The sequence below is a fragment of the Antedon bifida genome, chromosome 2 (genome assembly GCF_963402885.1).
Source record: "Antedon bifida chromosome 2, ecAntBifi1.1, whole genome shotgun sequence".
Taxonomy (NCBI): Eukaryota; Metazoa; Echinodermata; class Crinoidea; order Comatulida; family Antedonidae; genus Antedon; species Antedon bifida.
The window spans coordinates 2803555-2826974 of NC_136227.1; the positions used below are offsets into that span (position 1 = coordinate 2803555).

Here is a 23420-nt window from a genome sequence, read left to right on the forward strand (position 1 = left end):
GAAAAATACAGACAATAATATTTCTAACTTTCAGGATTCGTCACGCATACAAACCAATTTATGATTTCAAACTACAAACCGTATTCATAGGCCTAAATCAATAACTTCAAAACATTTTATTTATTATTGCGCACAATATGTAACAAACCCAAAATATGAATAATTACTGTTACAACACAGTAACAACTAAATTTGAATTGTAACTTGAATTATCAAGTAAATCATTATTGGTAGTAGGTAGTGCATATAGCCAAATTTGAATACATTAAATTAATTAACCCCCATTGTAAATTTGGGAGTTTAAAAGATTATTGGCACTGCACTTAAAATCAAGAACACACAACTAACGTAAAACCGTCAAAATTAACGGTAACAAAATACCATTCTTTTTAAATTGTACATCCATTCGTTGAAATTTCAGTTAGCATGGTAAAAGTATGTGGCTATATACACAGCAGCTGTGCCTATACACACATAGGCAGTCTTACAGATGTATGCAAGTTCTATACGCACAGCAGCTGTGTGTATAGTAACTATAGTGAGATCCCACTATTCTTTAATTTGCAGTAATTAATACTACTATAGTTGCTGAATAAGAAATATTAATAGTGTCAAACTCCTGTATACCAATATACAAAACAAATTTAAGGGCAGATAAAATAAACAAGGTTTAATTACTGTTACAACACAGCAATTAACTATTACAAATTGTGTTTGATAAATGAATCATATTTAAATGTTATACTGTATTGTAATATTTAAAATTATTGGCCAATTCATAATTATAAAAAAACACAAATGTTGTTTTGGTAAAATTCAATCACTTTCACCAATTTGAATTATCACTATTATTAACAATACTTAAGACCACAAAATTACAGTAGTATCAATTTAATTTGGCAATCAACAAGAATTTAATCAGAAAACCCAATAATATTTGTGGGAGAATTTTTATCAAGGTTTTTTCTACAGTAATATGGAAAATATGGGATAATTGATTAAATATTAATCACTGCTATGTATTTATTAAAAATAAAAGATTAATGGAGAATAATCACTCTTAAAAAAATAAAAAGTAGATGATGAAGGTATGTTATTGCATTGTATGAGAACATTACTAGGTACACACACTAGGTCCAGTGTCCATTACACTGCAGCCAGGCCTAGCAGTTACACAAGTGACCTAGGCCTAGCAGTTACACAAATGACCTAGGCCTAGCAGTTACACAAATGACCTAGGCCTAGCAGTTACACAAGTGACCTAGGCCTAGCAGTTACACAAGTGACCCAGGCCTAGCAGTTACACAAGTGACCTAGGCCTAGCAGTTACACAAGTGACCCAGGCCTAGCAGTTACACAAGTGACCTAGGCCTAGCAGTTACACAAGTGACCTAGGCCTAGCAGTTACACAAGTGACCTAGTAGCTACACAAATGACCTAGGCCTAGCAGTTACACAAGTGACCCAGGCCTAGCAGCTATACAAGACCTAACCTAGGCCTAACAGACAGACCAGCTAGAACTAGTTCTAGCCAAAATCTATTACTATTGCTAATAGAAGGAAGACATGTTTCGGCATATACATATACTTAGGAAGATGGCTAGTAAGTTTTTTAAACTATATTTTCTTGGACACAAAATCTACAGACACACAGACAAACAGCCTCAAATCCCTATAGAGACAGCACCATATAAATTTGTTTAAATTCATATAATTTGTTTTATTTTGTTATTTTTTTTGTTTTATTTTGGAGGTAAAAGTGTTTTCATCCAATACAATTATGTTTATAATTTTCTGTTTTGTTGTTGTTGCTATGTTACCTAGTAACGCTGTCATCACTAGCTAGGTCACTAACAGGGCTACTAGGCTCCTCTTCCAGACTGCTTGGACTGCTAGGTTCGTCCATTCCTTCATCTTCTTTCTTCACTTCTGTCTGTGTACTTTCTTTCTCTTTTTCTATCTGTTTTTCTTTTGTTTCCTTTGCCATTTCTTCCCCATTTTCTTCTGTTTTCTTTTCACCCCCTTCTTTAGGTACTGCTCTTACACTGTAATGTAAACAAACATTTTTTTAATTCATTCAGTATGCATCAATATGAAAAATGTATTTTTCTTTTGTAAATAAAAACAATAAAAAGTTGAACATACGTAAATGGAATACGAAATATTCCATTGATCATGTCTATGGTTTCTAGAACACTAGAAAACGATGGTGGCGTTATATTAAACGGCTGCATAGCTGCTCGTGGACCGGCTTTCTTTATTTCATTCATCTGTAGAGAGACAAGAAATTTTATCGTAAACATGCTCTACAAGAGACTCTTTATATAATAATAATTTAAACATAATTTTATTTTTTAATATAACCTACAGTTTTTTGCAAGGTGACAGCTTGGTGAGTAAGATATTTCAAACATTCTGAACTTTCTTTGGTTTTGTCGTGAGTTTCACCATACTGAAAAAAAAAATATTTGTAAATTAATAACGCAAATAAAGTTATTTAAAGAAAATGCAAGCCTGTAGCCAGGAATTTTACAGTGGGGCAAGTTTTTAACAAAAGGCTAGCTAGGCTAGCTAAGCCTACCCAGCACATCTTCTGCTGGTCTCTTCTGAAAACGTCACTTCAGGCAACAAGGCCATATACATGGCTGCAGTCGCGTGCTCAAATTTGAGTGTTAGTGTTTACCGACCGACCGACATAGTGAGCTGTATAGTCGCGTTTGCACGCGCCTAAAAGAGGAAGTCCATTAAAACATTTAAATCCCCCTGGCTATGGGCTTACAATACTTGGGAATACAGGTGACAAAAAAGGTACTTACATGTTGCTTGTAGATTTGATATGCTCCTTTCTCGTTCTTCAATGCACCTCGGAAGTTGCCCTTGCATGACTGCACACGGGCAAGCAGGTGGTAGCCCAGGGCTGCCTTCAAGCTTTTAGCACCATGAAACTGTATACTGTTATACAATGCAGACTGAAGGAACTTAATGGACAAGTCATACTCGCCGACACCATGCAGTACTAAACCAATGTTACTCTGAAAATCAACGTAATGTTTGTTTGTTTGTAAACAAAGAATGCAGTTTTACCAAACAAAAACAATCTTATAATATAATATTATAATAATAATGTTTACAGTAAACTACTGGGTAAACTGAAATTATGAGTTAAAATTAGTTTTTTTTTTACATCAATTTGAGCAAATTCTGGATGGTCCTCTCCAAACACGAGCATCGCCAAATATCGAGCACGATACATCAACTTGAGGGCGTTTGTCACTTGATTACTAGCGAAACAGTACAACGCAAGGTGCATCTGAAAGAAACCAATAAAATATTTCAATTTGTGTTAACATGTAATCCAAGAGGATTTCAAACTATCGCGTCAGAATGAGATGTTGTATTATTAAAATAAAAGTTTAAAAAAAATTAACACTAACATATTCTGTCATTGTGGTTGGATGATCTAAACCGTTGCATCGTTCACTTATCATCACAGCTTTCTCTTGCATGTCTAAAGCCTGCCAAAAAAAGAAAAGTAAATAATTAAAAACTTTGAACAAGATAAAATACTTTTATTGCAACTTTTGAATTACTTGAATAATATATTATTATACAAAAAAAAAAACAATATTAAAATACAAGAAAACATTTTTATAAAAAGTGAAATCAACTATGTTGGTGGCAAGGTCTGTCTTTCATTAATAAAAATAAAGGTTTGAAGTCAGTCGACTGCTAATCAGTTGAGTTTCAATGCTAATGTGTATGTTGTTACCTCTGGGAGTTCAGCATTGATATAGTGCAGTTTAGCCAGTGTCCTCATGCATGTTCCTATCTCGCTGTGCATTGGTCCATACACATTGGTGAATAAGTTCAACGATTCCTGAATCAATTCAGTAGCATCACGATAAAGACCTGAATAAGATGATGAAATCATGTTAAAATAGGTTCGCATTGTATTGTATAATAAAACAAGATTTTACCGATTACCATGCATCTCAATAATACTGTATTATCAGCAAATGTTTTCATAGACTCTTCTCCCAGACATGCTTTGGGGTTTGTAATTTGAGCATGACCCGTCCTATTTTACAAATTATCAAAAACGTCAGCCTCTAGAACTACAGCTACCGCTTGATATAGCTTCTGAATGAGTATGTCCTCTTGGGACATATCTGGCTAAAGTCAAGGCGCGAATTAGATGGCAAGTTTTCTCGCAACATTGCAACTTGAGTCCTCATTTGCCTCAATAAAAAACAAGTATCCAATACTAACCTTGCTGAATCTTAGCCTGTCCACTCTGATAGAAATTATAAGCATCGCTCGCTACTGGATTGATGTGTTTAGGTTGTGGGAAGACATTCAAGATATCGTCTTCTGTAAACGTCGGCTTCTGTTTACCGTCAAACACATACTCGCGGATAAGTAGTTGCAGACCCATTCGACGACAGAATTCTCGCAAGAGCGTAACTTTCTGTATTTGGAGATTTTGCAGCATTGTGTCCTTGTCTTCGCATCTAAGAAGAACAAGAAAATTACGGGCTTTTTATTTATTTATTTATTATTTATCTTAATGTAACTAGTTTATAGTGGGGCCTCATATCACAAGCCTCTTGGGTTTCTTGGAGGTCCCTTTCAACATCATTAAATTTATTACTCTCTCATTATGTTTATTGTATTGATAAATAAAGAGATTGATTTGATTTGCATTCAATATACAATATTCAAATTCTATTTTTTTTTACTTTGATAAAAAAAGCAAAACAATAGCTGCTTTGTTAAAGCACAATAATATCACAATATACAGATTTCAATTTGTAGCTACCCTTCTAGTTCAAAGTGAAAATAATCCTTGATCTCTGTTTTAATGCTTGACCACAAGTCCAACGGAGTTAAGCTTGCCCATCCATTGTTGTCTATTAAAAAAAAACCAATACTTTTCATCAAAACAGTGAAATAAAAACCACTAAAATTTAAAGCAAATGTATTTCCATACATGTGTGCTTTCTAAATTAAAATCTCCAAGTTTGAATGAATTAAATACATGTTTTGTAAACTAACCATTTGCTATTGTTGGCAATGTTCTATTTTTCTTTTTTTTGTTCTTTTTCCTTCCATATCCATTCATCTATAAAACGAAACAAACAAAAAATAATCATTTTTCGTATAGTTTTGTCTACTATATCAAACCTTATGTGACAAAAAAAATGTGATGTTCCCATATATGGACATGATGTCATGTCACTACCATATTTGAGCATATCACTACCATATTTGGGCACATTACACATTTTTTGTCTAGTTTGATAGACTATTAATGCTAACAAAGGCTCAACTTATACTGTACACAGCTTTTATCTTCACTGTAAACCGTTAACATACAATCTTCCTGAATGTCAACATGCATAAATAATTTGTTTACTAATTGACATTATTGTTACCTCATCTTCTGTCTTTGCTGGTAGAGGGTTAGCAAATGAACTTAAATAACAATTAAGAAACTGTGTCTTAGCGGCAGCCAGGTTCACCATACCAACTCCTTGCATATATGTCTTGTAAATGTGTTTAGCAGATCGCGTTATAAGCTCACTGACCAGTAGTTTCTAAGAAAAAAGAAATTGGCTATTACTACCAACATACAGATATAAATATGTTTGGTGGATCAAGAAATAACCTCACTTTATAGCAGTAGTATAAAAAAATAGAACATTTATATATAAATATAGATAACAATTTAATTGTTCTGAAAATGTATTTATATATCTCGGTATCTTTATTTAAATTTTTAAAAACATCAAAACAATTAAAAGGCAAAATTTGTAGCAGCTAAAAAAGCTGGATTGAAGATTTTTTTTTACAAAAGGCCTTCAATTAAAAACATCAATTACAAACAATTTAAAAAAAAAATATTTTAAATGTAGCCAAGTTCCAATTACATTATTTGAAAATTCTCTTTGTACAACACTATACTATTCTTAATACTTATTTTTAAAGATGTATTGTCCCTTGAAACACAAAAAATGAAGGTCAAAATATTCTGGCCATTGGCCATATCAAAGTAATATTTGAGCCAAAAACTTTACGTAATTAACAGGTAAATAAGTTGATTACATTTCGACTGGAAAATCGTCGCGAGCGCAAGTAAACAAAGATTTAAAACAACGAGTATGCATTATGCATGATGCTGATTAGGATTGTTTGAGAGTCAAGGTTGAGAAGGTGTTCGCGAGGAAGTTTTATGATTATGCATACAGAGTAGTCAAACAATCGCGTTGCATTATGGGATATGTTTTGAAGTCAAAGTTATTTTTTGAACAAAAAAACGTCTGTATTTCAGTTAAATGATTTTTTTTTTACTAATTATTATGATACTTCAAAATGACCCACTTTTTTTCGAAATCTTTATTTTTTTGGAATTAGTCAAAGGGACAATACATCTTTAATATAGAAAAAATATATATAATTGAATATTTGGTATCATAAAAAGTGTACTTACATAAAGATATGTAAGTAATGCAGCATTCTGTACTATGGCTGTTACTGTACCAAGATACCTCATGTTGATACCCCTTTGATGTAGCATTTCAGTTAGGGTGGTTCCATCCAATGGTGCTATCGTGTGTTCTTGACATTCACGTATCTAACAATGCACAAGGTATAGACAATTTATAGCATATCTTATTTACAGTTGAGGGGGGCAGGGGAGCAAATGGCTGTGATCATGTTACAAAGTGAGTTAAGAATTGTCAAAACAATTTAGACTATCTGACGAATAATAACCACATAAAACTCCTAGAAAGTAGTAAGCTTTCTGATATTTTTCCCTCGACTGTTTATGTAGAAATAAATCATAACTACAAACAACAATGTCATATAGTAGATCCCGTCTTTGGGGATAATTTCCTATGAATCGTACAAGGATTGTAAGGACAATATATGACGCAACACCAGGCCAACCCCTATCCAGGGGACACCATATTAAGAGAACCCTGTTCACTAAATGTTTGGTTGGAGTTCATTTAAAAAATGAAATCAAATATATTTAACTTACAAATGTTGGAATTTGTACTCCAAGCACAAAGTGTGCTGCGTCTATAATAATCTTCTTTTCTCGTTCAAATTGTTCGGTCTGGAAAAGACAAAATTAATAAACTATATTTGTGAAATAAATCAACTACTATTAAAAAAATTATGAATGTTTATGAGTGCAATGGTACAAATAATTCCATGGGGTGAAAGGATATATTTTATAGACCAATCATCACAAGAATCTACTTAGGTGTGTTATAAAGTATTCTGTACCCAAATAATAAGCAATGCTACTTACGCCCTCGTGAGCGTGGATGACGCCATCCGAGTAGATGTCTGGGTTAAAGCGGATATCAAACTCTGTGTTACTGAGAGAACCAGCAAACAGAGCAGCCTTCTTGATTATATCAATATGATTCTCACCAACTATACAAAAACATAATTAATACAAAAATTAAAAATTATTGTATCTTAAGGTCTGTCTACATTATCAAACTAGTTTGGCAACTAGATATGCTAGTGATATACCCAAATAGTGATGTGACAACATCATGTCCATATATGGGCACTTCACATTTTTTTTTTTTACAAAAAGTTTGATAGTGTAGAGAGAGCATTATTAAACCCAAAATCAAGAGAATACAAAGTAACTTGCATACTTGCTCACAAATTTTAAAAACAGTAGTACAAATTTATCTTGAATGTAATTTCATTTTTCTCTGCCTATTTTTGTTTCAATATGTATTCTACAAAAACAGATAACAGTTCATTACATGTTTCCTTCGTAGCTGATATCGTATTCAGCTTCTTTTCTTGTTCTGTCATATCGCCCTCTGTTGGTGTTACTTCCGTCTTTTCTACTTCTTCCTCTCCCTTTTCCGCCGCCATTCCATTGGGAGTTGATTCCCCGTTTACTTTTTCTGGATTAGATTCAGCTTGTTTATTTTGGTCCTTGTTGATTTCGTTATTACTTGTTTGGTGTTTCTGTTGTTCTTGCATCAGCAGGGACGCTGCGTAACGTATAAACACCATGTATCTATTACTGCAAATTAAATAAAATTATATTGAATGCTTGTATCATTCGGTACAATGTACTACAGTAGAACCAATATTAAAGGGACACCTTTGATAAGGTACTAAAACATATTGTACCTTCGTTGTTTCACAAGAAAGGGTTCCCTGAACAGGGGGTGTCTCAAAGGATTGGCTCTGACTACACTATCAAACTTTATGCGACAACAAAAATGTGAAGTACCCATATATGGACATGATACCATATTTGGGCACATCACACTATTTTGTCAAACTAATTTGATAGTGTAGACAAAGCTTTTGTATACATATATGTATACATTGTATTTTTAATTTTGTTGCTATTTCTATGTGGACTTACTCTATAAAACTCTCTACAAGCTCAGGCCTAAGCCTACACAACTTGTGTCTGTGTTCACGTGGAAAGCCGAGTGCCTTTATTTCTTCTGGAACATTATCGTTTCCCACTGAAACAAAACAAAAATCAACATCAACAAGTTTTTGCCCAAGTATGGTAGTCATATGCTCAAATATGATAGTGCCATATATGGTCACATCACATTTTTTTTCTGTCGCATAAAGTTTGATAGTGTAGATAGAGCTTTAGGTCCATCTACACTATCAAACTAGTTTGACAAAAAAGGTGTGATATGCCCAAATACGGTAGTGATATGCTTAAATAAGGTAGTGATATGACATCATCATGTCCATATATGGGCACATTAATTAAATATGAAATGAAAATATAACTCACAAGGCCAGTAGTTGGCGTCTGTTGGAAAGGTACGTAGAAGATCCAAGATGTAATGTCTTCCGTCGTTACCACGTATTCCCTATGGATTATTTAACAATGTTGTTATTATATATATATATTTTTTTTTTTACCATATTTAATGAGTGTGATCCATCCAGCAATTGCTGATCATTAGGGACCATCAGAGGTTCACGAGACGAACATATACACAAGATGCTCTACATAAACAAAGTTTTATTACAAGTCTTTGGGAGTGGAGTTGTAATTTTGTCCTTAGAAAAAATCCTGACATGTGATGGGACTTGAACCCAGGACCCTTGGAGTGGTAGCCAAGCATCATAACCACCAATCCACAACTCCATATTCTTCAAAAACAGTTGTTCATCATCTCTTAAGCTCTGACTACATTATCAAACTCTATGTGACATCAAAATGCGATGTGCCCATATATAGGACATGACGATGTCACATCGCTACCATATTTGGGCACATCACACTGTTTTTGTCAAACTAGTTTGATAGTGTAGACAGAGCTTTAGTAATAACTAGAACATTCTTACTGTTTACATTTATGAACATTTCCATACCCATATGTTTCAGACAATATGTACAATTTTGCATTCATTAACAAAGAATAAATGGTTTTTTTTTTTGGGTTAAAAATCTATATGAGGGGGTGGAATATTGGGTATGAATATTCATGATGAATAATTTAGCATAATTACTAATGATATTAGTTTGGTTGAAATAATTCCTTTAACGATGGAAGAAATAGTTAACTAATTCATCCATTTTTTTAAGTTAAGTACAGAAAAAGAATGGAAATCAAAACTAAAGCCTTGTCTACACTATCAAACTTTACGATGTAAAAAATGCGATGTGCTCATATATAGACACGATGATGTCATATCACCACCATTTTTGGGCGTATCACCACCATATTTGGGCACATCACACTTTTTTGTCAAACTAGTTTGATAGTGTAGACAGAGCTTAAAGCTTCACCAGTTTCGAAATACTTTGAGCTTTGATGACAGAATTTGATTGAAGTGAATGTGCTTACCTTGCATTCTATTGATGAGTATATTTTTACTTCCTCCTTCTCGCTGTTGATAACTTTATGCGGCAATATTTTGAGATGTTGAGCAGATTTTGTTAACTAAATTCAGAAAGAAAACACAATGTTAATCCAACTATATTACAATAAATAAAAAGGTGTTGTTAATATCTTGAAATTTAATTGAAGACCACTTTCGTGGGACGCAAGGGAATTCCTGGATTTCATAGAAGTAAAGAAAGTAATGGTGGCTATGGAAGGCTCTAGAGGCATTAATATATTTTACATTTAGTTTTAGAGAAGATTAAATTATTATTATTATTTTTTTTTTTTTTATTCCATACACATCCAACATCGACTAACTGTCAATTACAGGATGGATAAACTATTTAATAATTTAATTTATCATACTTATAATTTAAGTCTCATTTGAGGCCTAGGGAGTGGAGTTGTGAGTTACAACCTTGGAACTAGGTCAGGATTGAACTACAGACATTGGGATTAAAAGGCAAGCACGTTAACCACCAAGCTAACAGCTCCATTTCTTATTTGTTAGAATAGGGTAATACGATGTTTTAGTAGTATATTATAGGCCTATATATTTTTTTTTTGTCATGGTCTTGTGTTACAGATTGTGATAAAATAGATTATATATTAACTGTTACTATAAATATTTGTTTGTATAAAATTGTTGATGAGATGACTAAGCATTAATTATTTAGATTGTAAATATTTAATTATTAGTAACCAATTAAAGTATCTATTAACAATAACATTTTGTTAGCATTAAAATTGTATGAAAGCACAGATATAATGACAAAAAGCAAAGAGATAATGGAGTAGCTATTCAAGAATACACTAAAGCTCTGTGTCTACACTATCAAACTGCCCATATATGGACATGATTAAGTCATATCACTACCATATTTGTTCATATCACTACCATATTTGAGTACATCACACTTTTTTTTCCAAAATAGTTTGATAGTGTAGACAGAGCATAGCATTATAAGGTTAAATACTGTAAATATACAATACATCAGTTTGCAATATGAATGCACTAGTAGAATCAAAATAATACAGACTAAACATAAAACTTATTATTCTGCATAAAATATCAAATAAATTATAATTAAGTTTTAAGATTTATTATGTATAGATGTATGTCTCAACATCTTAATGTACAGTATACAATGTATTAATAATAGAGTAATTGTAATCGTAAATGTACTGAATAAGTTTTAAGGGTACTCAATAAAAAACGAATCGGATTGACATATTAATTAAGCTGTGTGTACACTTGAGTACAAAACTCTCTGAAGGAGACGATGAATTATAAGAGATCTAAAAATCTGAAGTATAAATCTATTCTGATGATTGCTAGTTTTTGATTGAATGGTAATGAATGAATAATGCATTGACATATCATTTTATAATATTAGAATATGTTTATGTTTCAACTTGATCAGTGTTGTCTGTGAATAAACATGTCTCAAGTGACCTGGGTTAAATCAAGTGGCCTGGGTTGACCTGGGTTAAATCAAGTGACCTGGGTTAAATCAAGTGACCTGGGTTAAATCAAATGACCTGGCTTGTAGTTGTAAAATATGCAATACATATAATTATTCTAGCATTTTTTGTCCTTAATTATTATTAGTTATTTTGTTTTAGTTAAATAAAAGATTTAAGATTAACAATAGTAAAGTAAGATTCTAAAGCTCTGTTTACACTATCAAACTAGTTTGACAAAAAAAGTGTGATGTGCCCAAATATGGTAGCGATGTGACATCGTCATGTCCTATATATGGGCACATCACATTTTGATGTTACATAAAGTTTGATAATGTAGACAGAGCTTAAGAGATGATGAACAACTGTTTTTGAAGAATATGGAGTTGTGGATTGGTGGTTATGATGACCAAATATGGTAGTGATATGCCCAAATATGGTAGTGATGTGACATCATCATGTCCATATATGGGCACATCACATTTTTTTTTTCACATAAAGTTTGATAGTGTAGACAGAGCTTAAGATGTAAATTAATTCTACCAATTCTACTATTAACTTACAAGTTCTGTGTACTTTTCATTTGAGACTACGGATTTTCCAAAATCAATTGAGCCATAGATGACAGACTCCTCCTGCTCTCGCTCTAGAATGCCTGGGATAATGGACTGCGCTGTAATTCTGTAACCACGGTAATCAACGACAACTGTACCTAAAGTGTACAAACCCTCGACATCAGCATTACAGTAGGCTTTCACACCATGAAGATCATTGTTCTGAAAAAGGAGAAATTTAGAAATGATAATAATAAATTGAATACAATGAACAGAGGTGAAAATAGAATACATTCAAGATGTATTGTCCTCCCGACAAAATAATTCTTAACATTTTTGTTGAATATGCCATATTAATGTCAAATAATACACAAAAAAATTGGATGAAAAAAATGTATTTACCTGAAAAAACTGTAATTTAAAGCAAAAAAAGTCAAATTGACTGCCAGCCAATAGGTTTTTGGTTAAATTTAAACATTTATTTTGTCTTTTTGTAAGCGAAAACATTGTTTATTAATTTTTTTCTATGGAAGTGTTTAAATTTATTAAAACTACATAGTGGTCTATTCAAAGTCTGATTTTATTTTCCATGTTTTTGGGGGACAATACATCTTTAATATATAATTCTGGCTAATAGCCAACAACTATGTTTTAATGTCCACACTACTAAATCCCATTCAGTAATTACTACACTTTTATAGCATAGATGATAAATCAGTTTTACAAATCCAATTTGAAATTATTTCACCCATTTGTCGATACAAGCATCTACTTATCATTTCCAATAAGCTGAATGGCATTTCTTGTTAACAAGCACAAGCATTTTTAGGAATTATTTTGATTATCATTTTTGTAAGGCTTTCTTTCAAAACCTGACAAGTGCCACTAACAAATGAGTTTTAGGTGCCACAAATTTGGTACATAATTTGTTTAAAATGAAATCACAATATTATCACAAAAAGATTGTTTCTCCAAGTATGATATGGTTTAAACATGAATACAGTAGACAACTTATAGAAGCCCAACAAAGTGTTGTCTTAATAGGGGTGTCCCCTAAATAGAGCAAGGCTAGTGTTAAAACATATATGCTCCTGGGAGGTTCAACAAATTTTTTTTACACCATATTTACTGAGGGTGAATCCATCCAGCAATTGCTGATCATCAGAGGTTCATAAGACAAACATATACACAAGATGCTCTACATAAACAAAGTCTTATTACAAGTCTTTGGGAGTGGAGTTGTAATTTTGTCCTTAAATCCTGACATGTGACAGGACTTGAACCCAGGATTGGATTGGTAGCCAAGCATCAAAACCACCAAGCCACAACTCCACTCCACTCCCTTAATAAGCGTGTCCCCTAAATAGGGGTTGGCTAGAGATAAAACATATATGATCTTTATCCAAAGGATTTAGGTGTCCCTTGAATAGAGGTGGGGCTTCTACTTACCGGTGCAACATAAGCTGCATGGTCTCCACCTAAATCTTTATAATGGTCTTTGACGTCAAATCCTAGGCTAAAGAAGATGTTGTTCCAAATAAACATCTGCTGCCTACAAAAAAAAACAACATTCATTTTATTCTTTTTCTAGTACTTTCCTTAATATTTCATACATTATTTTAATCAATATTTGATGTTTTTTTGTTAAAAAGGAGGCTTCACTTCGTGTTTGGAAATTTTTAGCAATATTTGCAAGAGAGGAGGTCCAATTAACTTTTAAAAATTTGGAAATAAAATTGCACAAAAGTGATGACTTACTTGGATTCTTCACCAGGATTGATTGCCATCACGTTGCCATCAATAACGGCAACAGCTCCGCGTGTTGCTGCCATCACAAAATCACTATGTACTTTGAATATCGCCCTCTCTCGTAGTAGACGCTCTGGCAACTGCTTTCTAGGTAATTCTCTTGTTGTCATGGTTTCCTCGTTCCAGTCTCGAGTCTATATGCGTAAGAGGGATAAAATTAGTTTTATGATAACACAAGAGATTTTTTTTTTTTTTTTGGATCATATTTAATGAGGGTAATCCATCCAGCAATTGCTGATCATTAGGGACCCTCGGAGGTTCACAAGACAAACATATACACAAGTCTTTGCGAGTGGAGTTGTAATTTTTATCCTTAGAAAAAACGGGACTTGAACTCGGGACCCTGGAGTTGTAGCCAAGCATCATAACCACCAAGCCACAACTCCACTCTTTCAAGTCACAACTCCACTTTGGTGGAAGGCCTTAAAATAAGCTTTAAGCTGAGTGGAAGACTTTGATTGGGGTGTCTCCATCAACCTCTGTCTATCCAGGCATTAAAAGAACTGTACTTTAATTCTAACATAAATACAAACAAAAAAATACCTGTCCAGGTATATGTTCCTCATATCCAAGTCTTGAAGAAAATGCTGCAAAAAACAATGACAAATATTCAAATTAATTCATTGTTTTATAATACACTTTTATAAACATTTTTTTTCTGTTTTGAAGGTTTCCGTTGAACAACTCACCATCTTCAGCACGAATAGTATCAACTGAATGCTCCGTCGAGGGCGCTAGCCAACTGAATGTTTGGAATGGTGTAGGAACTCTCTCAAATGGATGACGATGTGATCTAAATGAAACAAAAACCAAACTATTAATGTCCCATCTTTCCATAAAGCTCTCTCTAAACTAGTTTGACAAAAAAAGTGTGATGTACCCAAATATGGTAGAGATATCCTTAAATATGGTAGTAATATGACATCATTCATTATGTCATATATGGGCACATCACATTTTTTTGTCACAAAGATTGATAGTGTAGACAGAGCTTTATTAAATCACAACATTTAGAAAGCACTCTTCCCTGGTAACATAAAAAGTTAGAGGAAGAATTGAAGACTTTTTAAAATTGCTGACTTTAGTCAAACAAGCATTGCTACTTAAGTATCTATCTCAAGGTAACAATTTATTAATGTATTTATATAAATGATGTAGCAAAATTCATTAAATACAATGATATATGGTATTGATACCTTATCTTAGCACTACTGCTACTATAAATAAAACTTCTGTTTGATTATGTATGAAAGATAGATAGAAAAAATCAATAAACTCATGACTCAACAACATTACAAAATTACAAATTTATAGTTTCAAGTAAAGAAATTTAGTAGTATTTAAAATTGTCTATTAGTATTCGGCGATTTCATTCTATTAAGGCCAATAAGGCACGATTTACAAATAGTTTCTTTCCAGGATCTATTAGAGCCTTGAACATCATGTAGACACTTTTTGTAATGTTTTTGTTTTGAGTTCGTTTTTTGTGTCCGTTGGATATTGGGTTCCACCAACAGAGCAAACAGAACTTCTATGTTTTTTTCATAAAACAAATGGCAATAAATGATACTTGGCTTGACTTGACTTGACTTGACTAGTATGGGACCTATCAAAATTATTACTGCAGTATTATTTTTTAACTCTTTACCAGGTTTATGAAATCATTTTTAAGATTTAAATACTGTATATATATATATACTTGCACTGAGGCTACTGTTGCCGAAAGCTCTGCTAACATTTCTGGCTGTTATACTTTTTTTTTGTATCTCCATTGAGATCCAGCCACTGATACCCACAGCATTGTCATTTTTTCAGTGCTTATTTATTTTGTATCTCCATTGAAATCCAGTCACTGATACCCACTGCATTGTCATTTTTTCAGTAATTTGCTTTTGGATACATATATACATTAACTTCATATTAAAACAAAATAATATCACTATTTCAACTAAATTACAACTATAAAAACAGATTTCAGGGTAATTTTTAATATTTCTTTCATATCTCTTATAGTTTATATTGCGTTATTTCTTATCCCTTGTGCTGCATTATTAAAACCAAAGACAATGGCCAAACACAACGGTTCATTTTGGAAGAGTTATATAGTATATATTTAGCAAATTATACCAATAAAATAGTATGACTCAATATAATATAATAAAGATATAATATTATCAGGTTTAGTTATTAGGATGAGTTAGTCACTCGAACAACCAACAGGAAAAGGAAGCCTAAATCTTAATAAACCTAAAAGACACAAAACACATTGAACTAATATTAGGTCAATCTTCTATAACGCCAAACACTATTATATTATTTACTACTTTAAATGGATAATTCCACTTGTTAATGTTACAGGATATGTTTCTGTTGCATAGCGCCAAATAAACCGGCTATTTAAAAAAATAACGTTTAGGCCGACCATGTTTCTGCTCTATTTCTGCTCCCAAATAAATCGTTTAAATTTGTGGTTGGTCATTAACTAACATTACCCAAAATGCCGTTATTTGCATTGCATAGCGATAATCAATTATAGTATAGAATTAATTGGGTGTTTTTAACCGTTATTTTCCGGCTTGAAAATTTGTCCTGTTTCTTCTCCCAAGAAATTGGGGCTAATTTATTACCACGGTTTAAAACAAAGAAAAAAAAGGGGTTTTTTTTCGCAGCAGAAACAGGACCACATACTTAAGTAACAACCAGTGTTGAGGTTAAAAGACCACAGTCTAGGCAAATGGACTTATCTACAAGTGTTGAAATAAACTATATGCATAATGAGCCATGTTGGTATAGGCCAATCGATAGAATGTTTGATTTTCTATTATACAAACAACATGAATCTTTTAACATCAACTGATAGCACAGATTTATGCGCAAGTACAATTTCATAAAAACAAAAAATTGGAAATTCAAATGAAATGCAAATACTTTTTTTGAAACAAAAAAGACACTATTATGAATTCTATTCCGTTGTACCCTCATTTTAAAGAACAAAGCAAAGTAAAAAACGTTGATGATTTTCCAATAGCGCTAAGTAAATACAGGATGTATATTTACAATGTTATTTAATACACACACTATATGCTGCTGGATGGTGTAGTGAGGCCATGTGGTTAGCAGAGGGCAAAAGTTCAAACACGTGCAGCCATGGTACAGGTTTCTATTGCTTCCCAACACAATAGCTTATTAGACATTATCATAGAATACACAATACTGCTCAGGAAAGAGAAAACAATGTTTAGTAATGTGGGAAAGGCAGGAATGTGGTTATTAAAGGGTTAAATATAAGTTGAGTTGTCGCGTATTTAATGATATTTCCATATATTCCTAGAATGAATTTTGTGTCTGTGTATGCTTCGTGTGTAGGATTGGGTATTATATTGTTAATGAAATGACAAAGAGGCTATAAACATGAGGATTCAATTGAATTACTCTATTACTCAATATATTGATCTTAAAATGTATTCTAAAAAATAAATACAATCTATATAATACAGAAAACAATTATATGAAAATAAGAAACGACAATTCAGTTGATGATGATGATGCATATTATTTTATATATTGATCTAACAAAAATATATTTAAAAAAATAAATAAAATCTATATTTAAATACAGAAAAAAAGTATATGAAAATAAGAAAAATTCAAAAATATTTTGTTAAATTGCAATGATTTAAATTAAAACGAAAAACGGAAGAAATTGCAAAACATTAGAACAAGACGCGAGATATTCTATTTAGTTATGTAAAGGAATCGGAAATTGTTCCCGATGGAGATAAATGAAGATGGCAATTATGAAAGTACTAACTACTAATATCTACCGCATTCTCATAAAATTTATTAACTTTTTACTTTAAAAAACATTAACAAAATGACATTTCTCTGCTAGCAGTATTGGAGATAACATTAGCCATACATTTAATACCATACAATTTTGAAATTACTAAAAAAACATTCAAAATGTCCACCTAATTCAAAGTAGAAAAATAAAAAATATTTTTATTTAAAAAAAAATGACTAATAACAAGGTTACATATATTACTCAACAGATATAGTTTGCTTCCTGTGATTGGTTCATCATTTCCATACTGAATCATTAAATAACCTGTCATACGATTGGCCAATATTCTAGTCCTACTAACTAGACAGCCCTACATCTTTACTGGTAGTAGTAAATCACTAATTATAATACATCCATTCACATTAAATGATAATTGCTCTGAGACTCGTAAAAAATATACTTCCTTTGAAAAACATATTTATCCTGCGGTTAAAATGAATCTAATAATAAACTTTCATTTTTTTAATTAAAAAACACTGACATAATCTACAATTATTATACACATACAATACCACTGTTCTAACAAGTCATTTTTAATATCTTTATTTACATATTATACACGTCACAGGCACAGAATAAATTCTAAACTGCCCGGTTATATACTGAAATTTAATTAATTAAATTGAAACAATAGTAAAAAAAATGTCGAGTCCTTTGCTTGTTTGATCGTTATTTATTTGGTGTTGTGAAACTGTTCAAACTTATTATTTTGTTTGATGTTTTTATCTGTGTTTATTTTAATTGATTGCTATATAATATATTTGTCCATCAGCCAGAATTGGCTGTCTTGTTGTAAACAAAAGTGTGATTAAATAAATAAATAATTAAAAAATACAATTTACAACATTGATGTTGTTCAATCATTTAACATTATTGTACAGTTCTAGGCCTAATCAAAGGTGTAAATAACCAGGACTGAAATAACATTTGCTAATCTGCAAATAAGCATCACTACCTTCCACAACAAAATCTGTGTGTGGGTCTCATAGACGTAATCCATAGTAAATTATAGAGTACATAAATACGACAAACAATAGATGTTTATTCAAGCAGGAACATCAGCAAGTTATACAACACCAAGTACTGCAAGGATATGAGCCAAACAACTGGCTGACCTCTCAGCTAATAAAATAATATGTTCTATTAACAGCTTAAATCTACCTTGCCAACTATAAATTGTCAATTCATTTCTTGCATTGGAAAATTAAGCAATTTAAAAGCGATTTTGCTACCATGATGGGTTAGGTGATCCACACACCTTACAGTATTTTTTTGGGTTACTCTTCTTTAGGGGACATCCCTATTTAGGGGATACCCCTAATTATGAAACATCCCTATTCAGGGGACATCCCTATTCAGGGGACACTCCTATTCAGGGGACACCCCTTTTCAGGGGATACTCGTGTTCAGGGGACGCCCCTATTTAGAGGACTGTTTCATGAAACGAACTTAGGTGCAATATAATATTTTGCAATATAATAATAATAATATCCTGGATTTATATAGCGCCTAATGTTGTGAAACCTCTAAGTGCTGAACATTATTACCCCGGTCATTTTTTGCATTAACACCATGGCCAACACATTTTCAGGGGACACCCATATTAAGGAGACACTTTATTGAGTCCCAAAGGTGTCCCTTAATAGAGGTTTTACTATATCTGTGTAAACCATATACGTTTAGATATGTTGCAGGAGGTAATGTTAAGTTTACAATGCCACAAGTTATTTTAAACAGGTTACAGCAGGCAATTTTTTTTTTCCCTCATTTTACTGGGTCACTTATTCAATTCATTTAATTGTAAACATAAAATATAAAGAAATGATATTACCTTTTCTTAAGTAGTTGGGAAAAGTTCTTCCTAAATGTCGGGCTAAGTTTGTTGAGAAGTTCTACAAGAGAATGGCTTAAGTGTTTTGGTTCACTGGCTTTTGAGTTAAAAACATCCAATGTTGACCTGAAAAAAAAAACATTAATTAATATAATAAATGAGCTCACAGATGTACTAATTAATGTGATTTACATTGTTATGAATAACATAAGATCAGTGTCTCCTTTCACATGAACAGGTGCAGGAGGATGTTAAGTAACATTACATGGTGGCGACAACTAACAGGCATCTCTACATATATCATTACACACTTACATAGAATGAATGCATTCAATGTGAGATAGGGTACTTTACAACAAAGCTTCCATTACTAATTACACCAAGTGTTGTGCCGCATCAAATTGCTAATGCAAAAAGTCTGTCCTATATCATTTTCACATAGAGTAGAATATCCCACACACCTATTCAGGGGACACACCTATTCAGGGGACAGGGACACACCTATTCAGGGGACAGGGACACACCTATTCAGGAGACAGGGACACACCTATTCAGGGGACAGGGACACACCTATTCAGGGGACAGGGACACACCTATTCAGGGAACAGGGACACACATATTCAGGGGAGAGGGACACACCTATTCAGGGGTGAGGGACACACCTATTCACACCTTTTAATTCAGGCAAGACACCTATTCAGGGGACACTTTTGCATCAAACGAACAATGGGACATTACTTGGGTCCCAAAGGTTTCCCAAATTTCTACTGCATTTAAGTTTTTGTTTACCTTTAAACTGTATCTAATAATAAACATAAATATATTGAAATTTTCATTAAGTATAAATTTCATTTCATGATGATTCATTTTTTTAAAAGTATTTTCATAAATTTAATCACTTTTCTCAATCGATATGTAATCTAAAAATCCATTAAGAAAAGAAAGCTAAGAAAGCGATCATCAATTTATGTTTGGGGACACACGGTACATAAATTATCCATTTATATGTTCATTTCCAACTGACTGGCGTCTACATCACATTCTGCATTTAATATTAAACTTGCATATATTATAAGCATCCTTCTTGCATACGTACATTTTATTTTTACACTACTAACAATTAATTATGCATCTCACATATTTCTCAATGATACAGTAGAACTCATATGTATTGTCCCCCAAAAACATGAAAAATGAGGATTAATTAAATCAGACTTTAAATATGTTATTTTGTAGTTTTAATAAAGTTAATCACTTCCATAAAAAATAAAAGGAAAACAAAAATAGTTAAATTTTTTCGATCTAATTTTTTGTCAAAGTGGATAACTAACATGTTATATTAAAATGGCACATTCAACAAAAATGTTGTTAAGAATTATTTTTTCAGGGAGACAATATCTTTAAAACAGACAGTAAATGAAATGAAAAACTCACTGATTAACAAAAAATCCTCTAGTAGACGCGGTGATGTGGTATGTTCCGCCTTCCACCGTCACAACATACAGATACAACAAGTCGCCTGTGAATAAAAAAAACCAAAGCATCATCATCATTCAGTGATGAATGTTTCAATGCGCTAGCACATGCTTAACACAACATTCATGATGTAATAACTACATTGGACATAATGTTATGTAAACATTCATATAAATCATAGTAACAACATTGCTCATGATATATATACTACCAAAACATTAAGCTGTGACGTGTACACATAATTCAAATTAGTTTTTCCACAAATATTGTTCTTTTTTTTTTAAACATTAATAATAATCAGATTCATGTGATATAATAACATTATGATTTATTGCTTGGTTTCAATGTTGTTAATAGTTATGGTTTTTGTTATTTAGGCCTTTGCCCTTTCACATACTAATAAATTAATAGTTATTACAGCTAAATGAAAAATTAAATCACATATAAGCTGAATAAATTTGATGATTTGGATAAATTGAATACGATCACTACAGCCAAGATTTAGCAATTCCCAATTCAATTTTATTTTATTTATTTACTTATTTATTTCAAATTTATACATTTAAATGGGCTTTGCGTCTAAAGCTCTTGCGTACAGCTTAGCCCCATTCACAACTTCAGCTAACTTTATATGTACTTTGTATTTAATATTCCAAAATATAATTATTTATGTTTACTTTTAATTTGATATAAGATTGTGAATAAAGTTATTATTATTAACAATAGTTCTCATCCTAGTTATTGTTGCTGGTCTAAAGCTCTTGCGTACAGCTTAGCCCCATTCACAACTTCAGCTAACTTTATATGTACTTTGTATTTAATATTCCAAAATATAATTATTTATGTTTACTTTTAATTTGATATAAGATTGTGAATAAAGTTATTATTATTAACAATAGTTCTCATCCTAGTTATATTTGCTGGTCTAAAGCTCTTGCGTACAGCTTAGCCCCATTCACAACTTCAACTAACTTTATATGTACTTTGTATTTAATATTAAAAAATATAATTATTTATGTTTACTTTTAATTTAATAAGAGATTGTGAATAAAGTTATTATTATTAACAATAACAATAGTTCTCATCCTAGTTATTTTTGCTGATGTACTGAAATAAACATGTTTTTTTACCATGCAGCCTTCTTGGGCCTGGGGGCGGATTCCAACCAGACATTGTAACCATTTTCATACATGGTGGTCCTTTGTTCTCCAACTTGCTCGGCAGAAGCGGTACTAGAGGGCGTTCTTTGCTCTTTGGCATTATGTACGATGGAGGAGTACAATCCACGGCATCTACATTATTGTTCTTTCTAGAATCTGGAAACGCATAAAAATAAACATACATATAAAACAAAATTCTACAGAGCAGTGCTGCCATTCCTTTGGTCAGAAAATGCTTAGTTCAAATCAAGGGAGTAGTACAATTTAGTACCTGCATTGCGATAGGTTCCTAATCGCTACAAGAAAAGATTTTGGAATGTGTGAAATAAAGAAAGGAGTGCAAAATAAAGAAAGGAGTGCAAAATAAAAAAAGGAGTGCAAAATAAAAAAAGGAGTGCAAAATGAAGAAAGGAGTGCAAAATGAAGATAGGAGTGCAAAATTAAATAAGGAGTGCAAAATAAAGAAATGAGTGCAAAATGAAAGGTACTTACCGTCGCCAATTATAGTATTTATGAAGGTCATTGACTGACAGTCTACCCCATTGTAAGCGTCCGACGAGTCGAGGGATTTGATAAGGTCGCGTACATGACGCACATGGATGCGTGCTTCACGAACTGTGTATGGCTCTGTAATGAAATACACTCAACTTAATAGTTTATCTTTAGAATGCAGTTAATAATAATAATTAAATAATAATAATCAATTTTAATTAAAAATAGTTTATATATATATTTTTTTTAAACTTGCCTTCTACGACCTTTAAAACACTGCCTTCTTTCAATCCTTCCACGGTCTTCAATTCGGCAAAGTTGTCAAGAATCACGCCCTCAAGCTGTAGGGTGAAACACGTTCGATGGCAGGTGTCTTCACGGTCCATCAAAACCTGGTGGATCTCTTGTACAAGCTCAGAACTTGACACCTGAACAATAATCAATGAAATACAGTGTATTAAAGCTATGTTATGTGACCAAATATGGTAGTGATATGCCCAATTATGGTAGTGATATGACATTATCATGTCCATATATGGCCACATCATATTTGTGTTGTAGCATAGGAGTTTGATAGTGTATACAGAGCTAAAAGTAATATCTATGTACCATACTTATACGTCAATGGCTAAGAAAAATATTCTTAAGATAATATGGAGCTTTTGTATATGTTATGTATGATACACGTTTAACATTTTTCATTGACGCTATTTTTCAGAAATAAGGTTCTCAAACGCACGTAAATAAACTTTTTCATAATAGTTGCACATGCACAGATCTATTTGTTTACAAAGTGGGCAGAGCTTGCGTGCTGCATGTTGGGAAATAGTGTTAAAAATCGCTTTTACATGCTCGTGCGAAAGTTCTCTACTGCTTAGTA

At 32.3% G+C, this 23420-nt stretch overlaps 1 protein-coding gene across 1 annotated transcript in view; it reads right to left on the minus strand.

Annotated features, from left to right (window-relative positions):
* Positions 1-1603: 1603 nt before the first annotated feature.
* The window catches only part of LOC144835805 (clustered mitochondria protein homolog), a 31482-nt gene continuing 9665 nt past the window's right edge, over positions 1604-23420 (minus strand). The window contains exons 3-30 of the mRNA XM_078690900.1: positions 22797-22968; positions 22541-22675; positions 22019-22204; positions 20847-20931; positions 19413-19538; positions 14427-14530; positions 14281-14324; positions 13687-13871; positions 13378-13480; positions 11938-12150; positions 9872-9967; positions 8809-8887; positions 8416-8521; positions 7796-8064; positions 7321-7448; positions 7045-7122; positions 6490-6633; positions 5435-5596; positions 5055-5121; positions 4819-4909; positions 4269-4510; positions 3769-3908; positions 3434-3514; positions 3184-3309; positions 2816-3031; positions 2368-2451; positions 2145-2269; positions 1604-2044 (exon numbers count right to left, since the gene is read on the minus strand). Of these exons, the coding sequence (XP_078547026.1) occupies positions 1816-2044; positions 2145-2269; positions 2368-2451; positions 2816-3031; positions 3184-3309; positions 3434-3514; positions 3769-3908; positions 4269-4510; positions 4819-4909; positions 5055-5121; positions 5435-5596; positions 6490-6633; positions 7045-7122; positions 7321-7448; positions 7796-8064; positions 8416-8521; positions 8809-8887; positions 9872-9967; positions 11938-12150; positions 13378-13480; positions 13687-13871; positions 14281-14324; positions 14427-14530; positions 19413-19538; positions 20847-20931; positions 22019-22204; positions 22541-22675; positions 22797-22968 (3816 nt within the window). The 3' untranslated portion in view covers positions 1604-1815. The remainder of the gene's footprint in view (positions 2045-2144; positions 2270-2367; positions 2452-2815; positions 3032-3183; positions 3310-3433; positions 3515-3768; positions 3909-4268; positions 4511-4818; positions 4910-5054; positions 5122-5434; positions 5597-6489; positions 6634-7044; positions 7123-7320; positions 7449-7795; positions 8065-8415; positions 8522-8808; positions 8888-9871; positions 9968-11937; positions 12151-13377; positions 13481-13686; positions 13872-14280; positions 14325-14426; positions 14531-19412; positions 19539-20846; positions 20932-22018; positions 22205-22540; positions 22676-22796; positions 22969-23420) is intronic.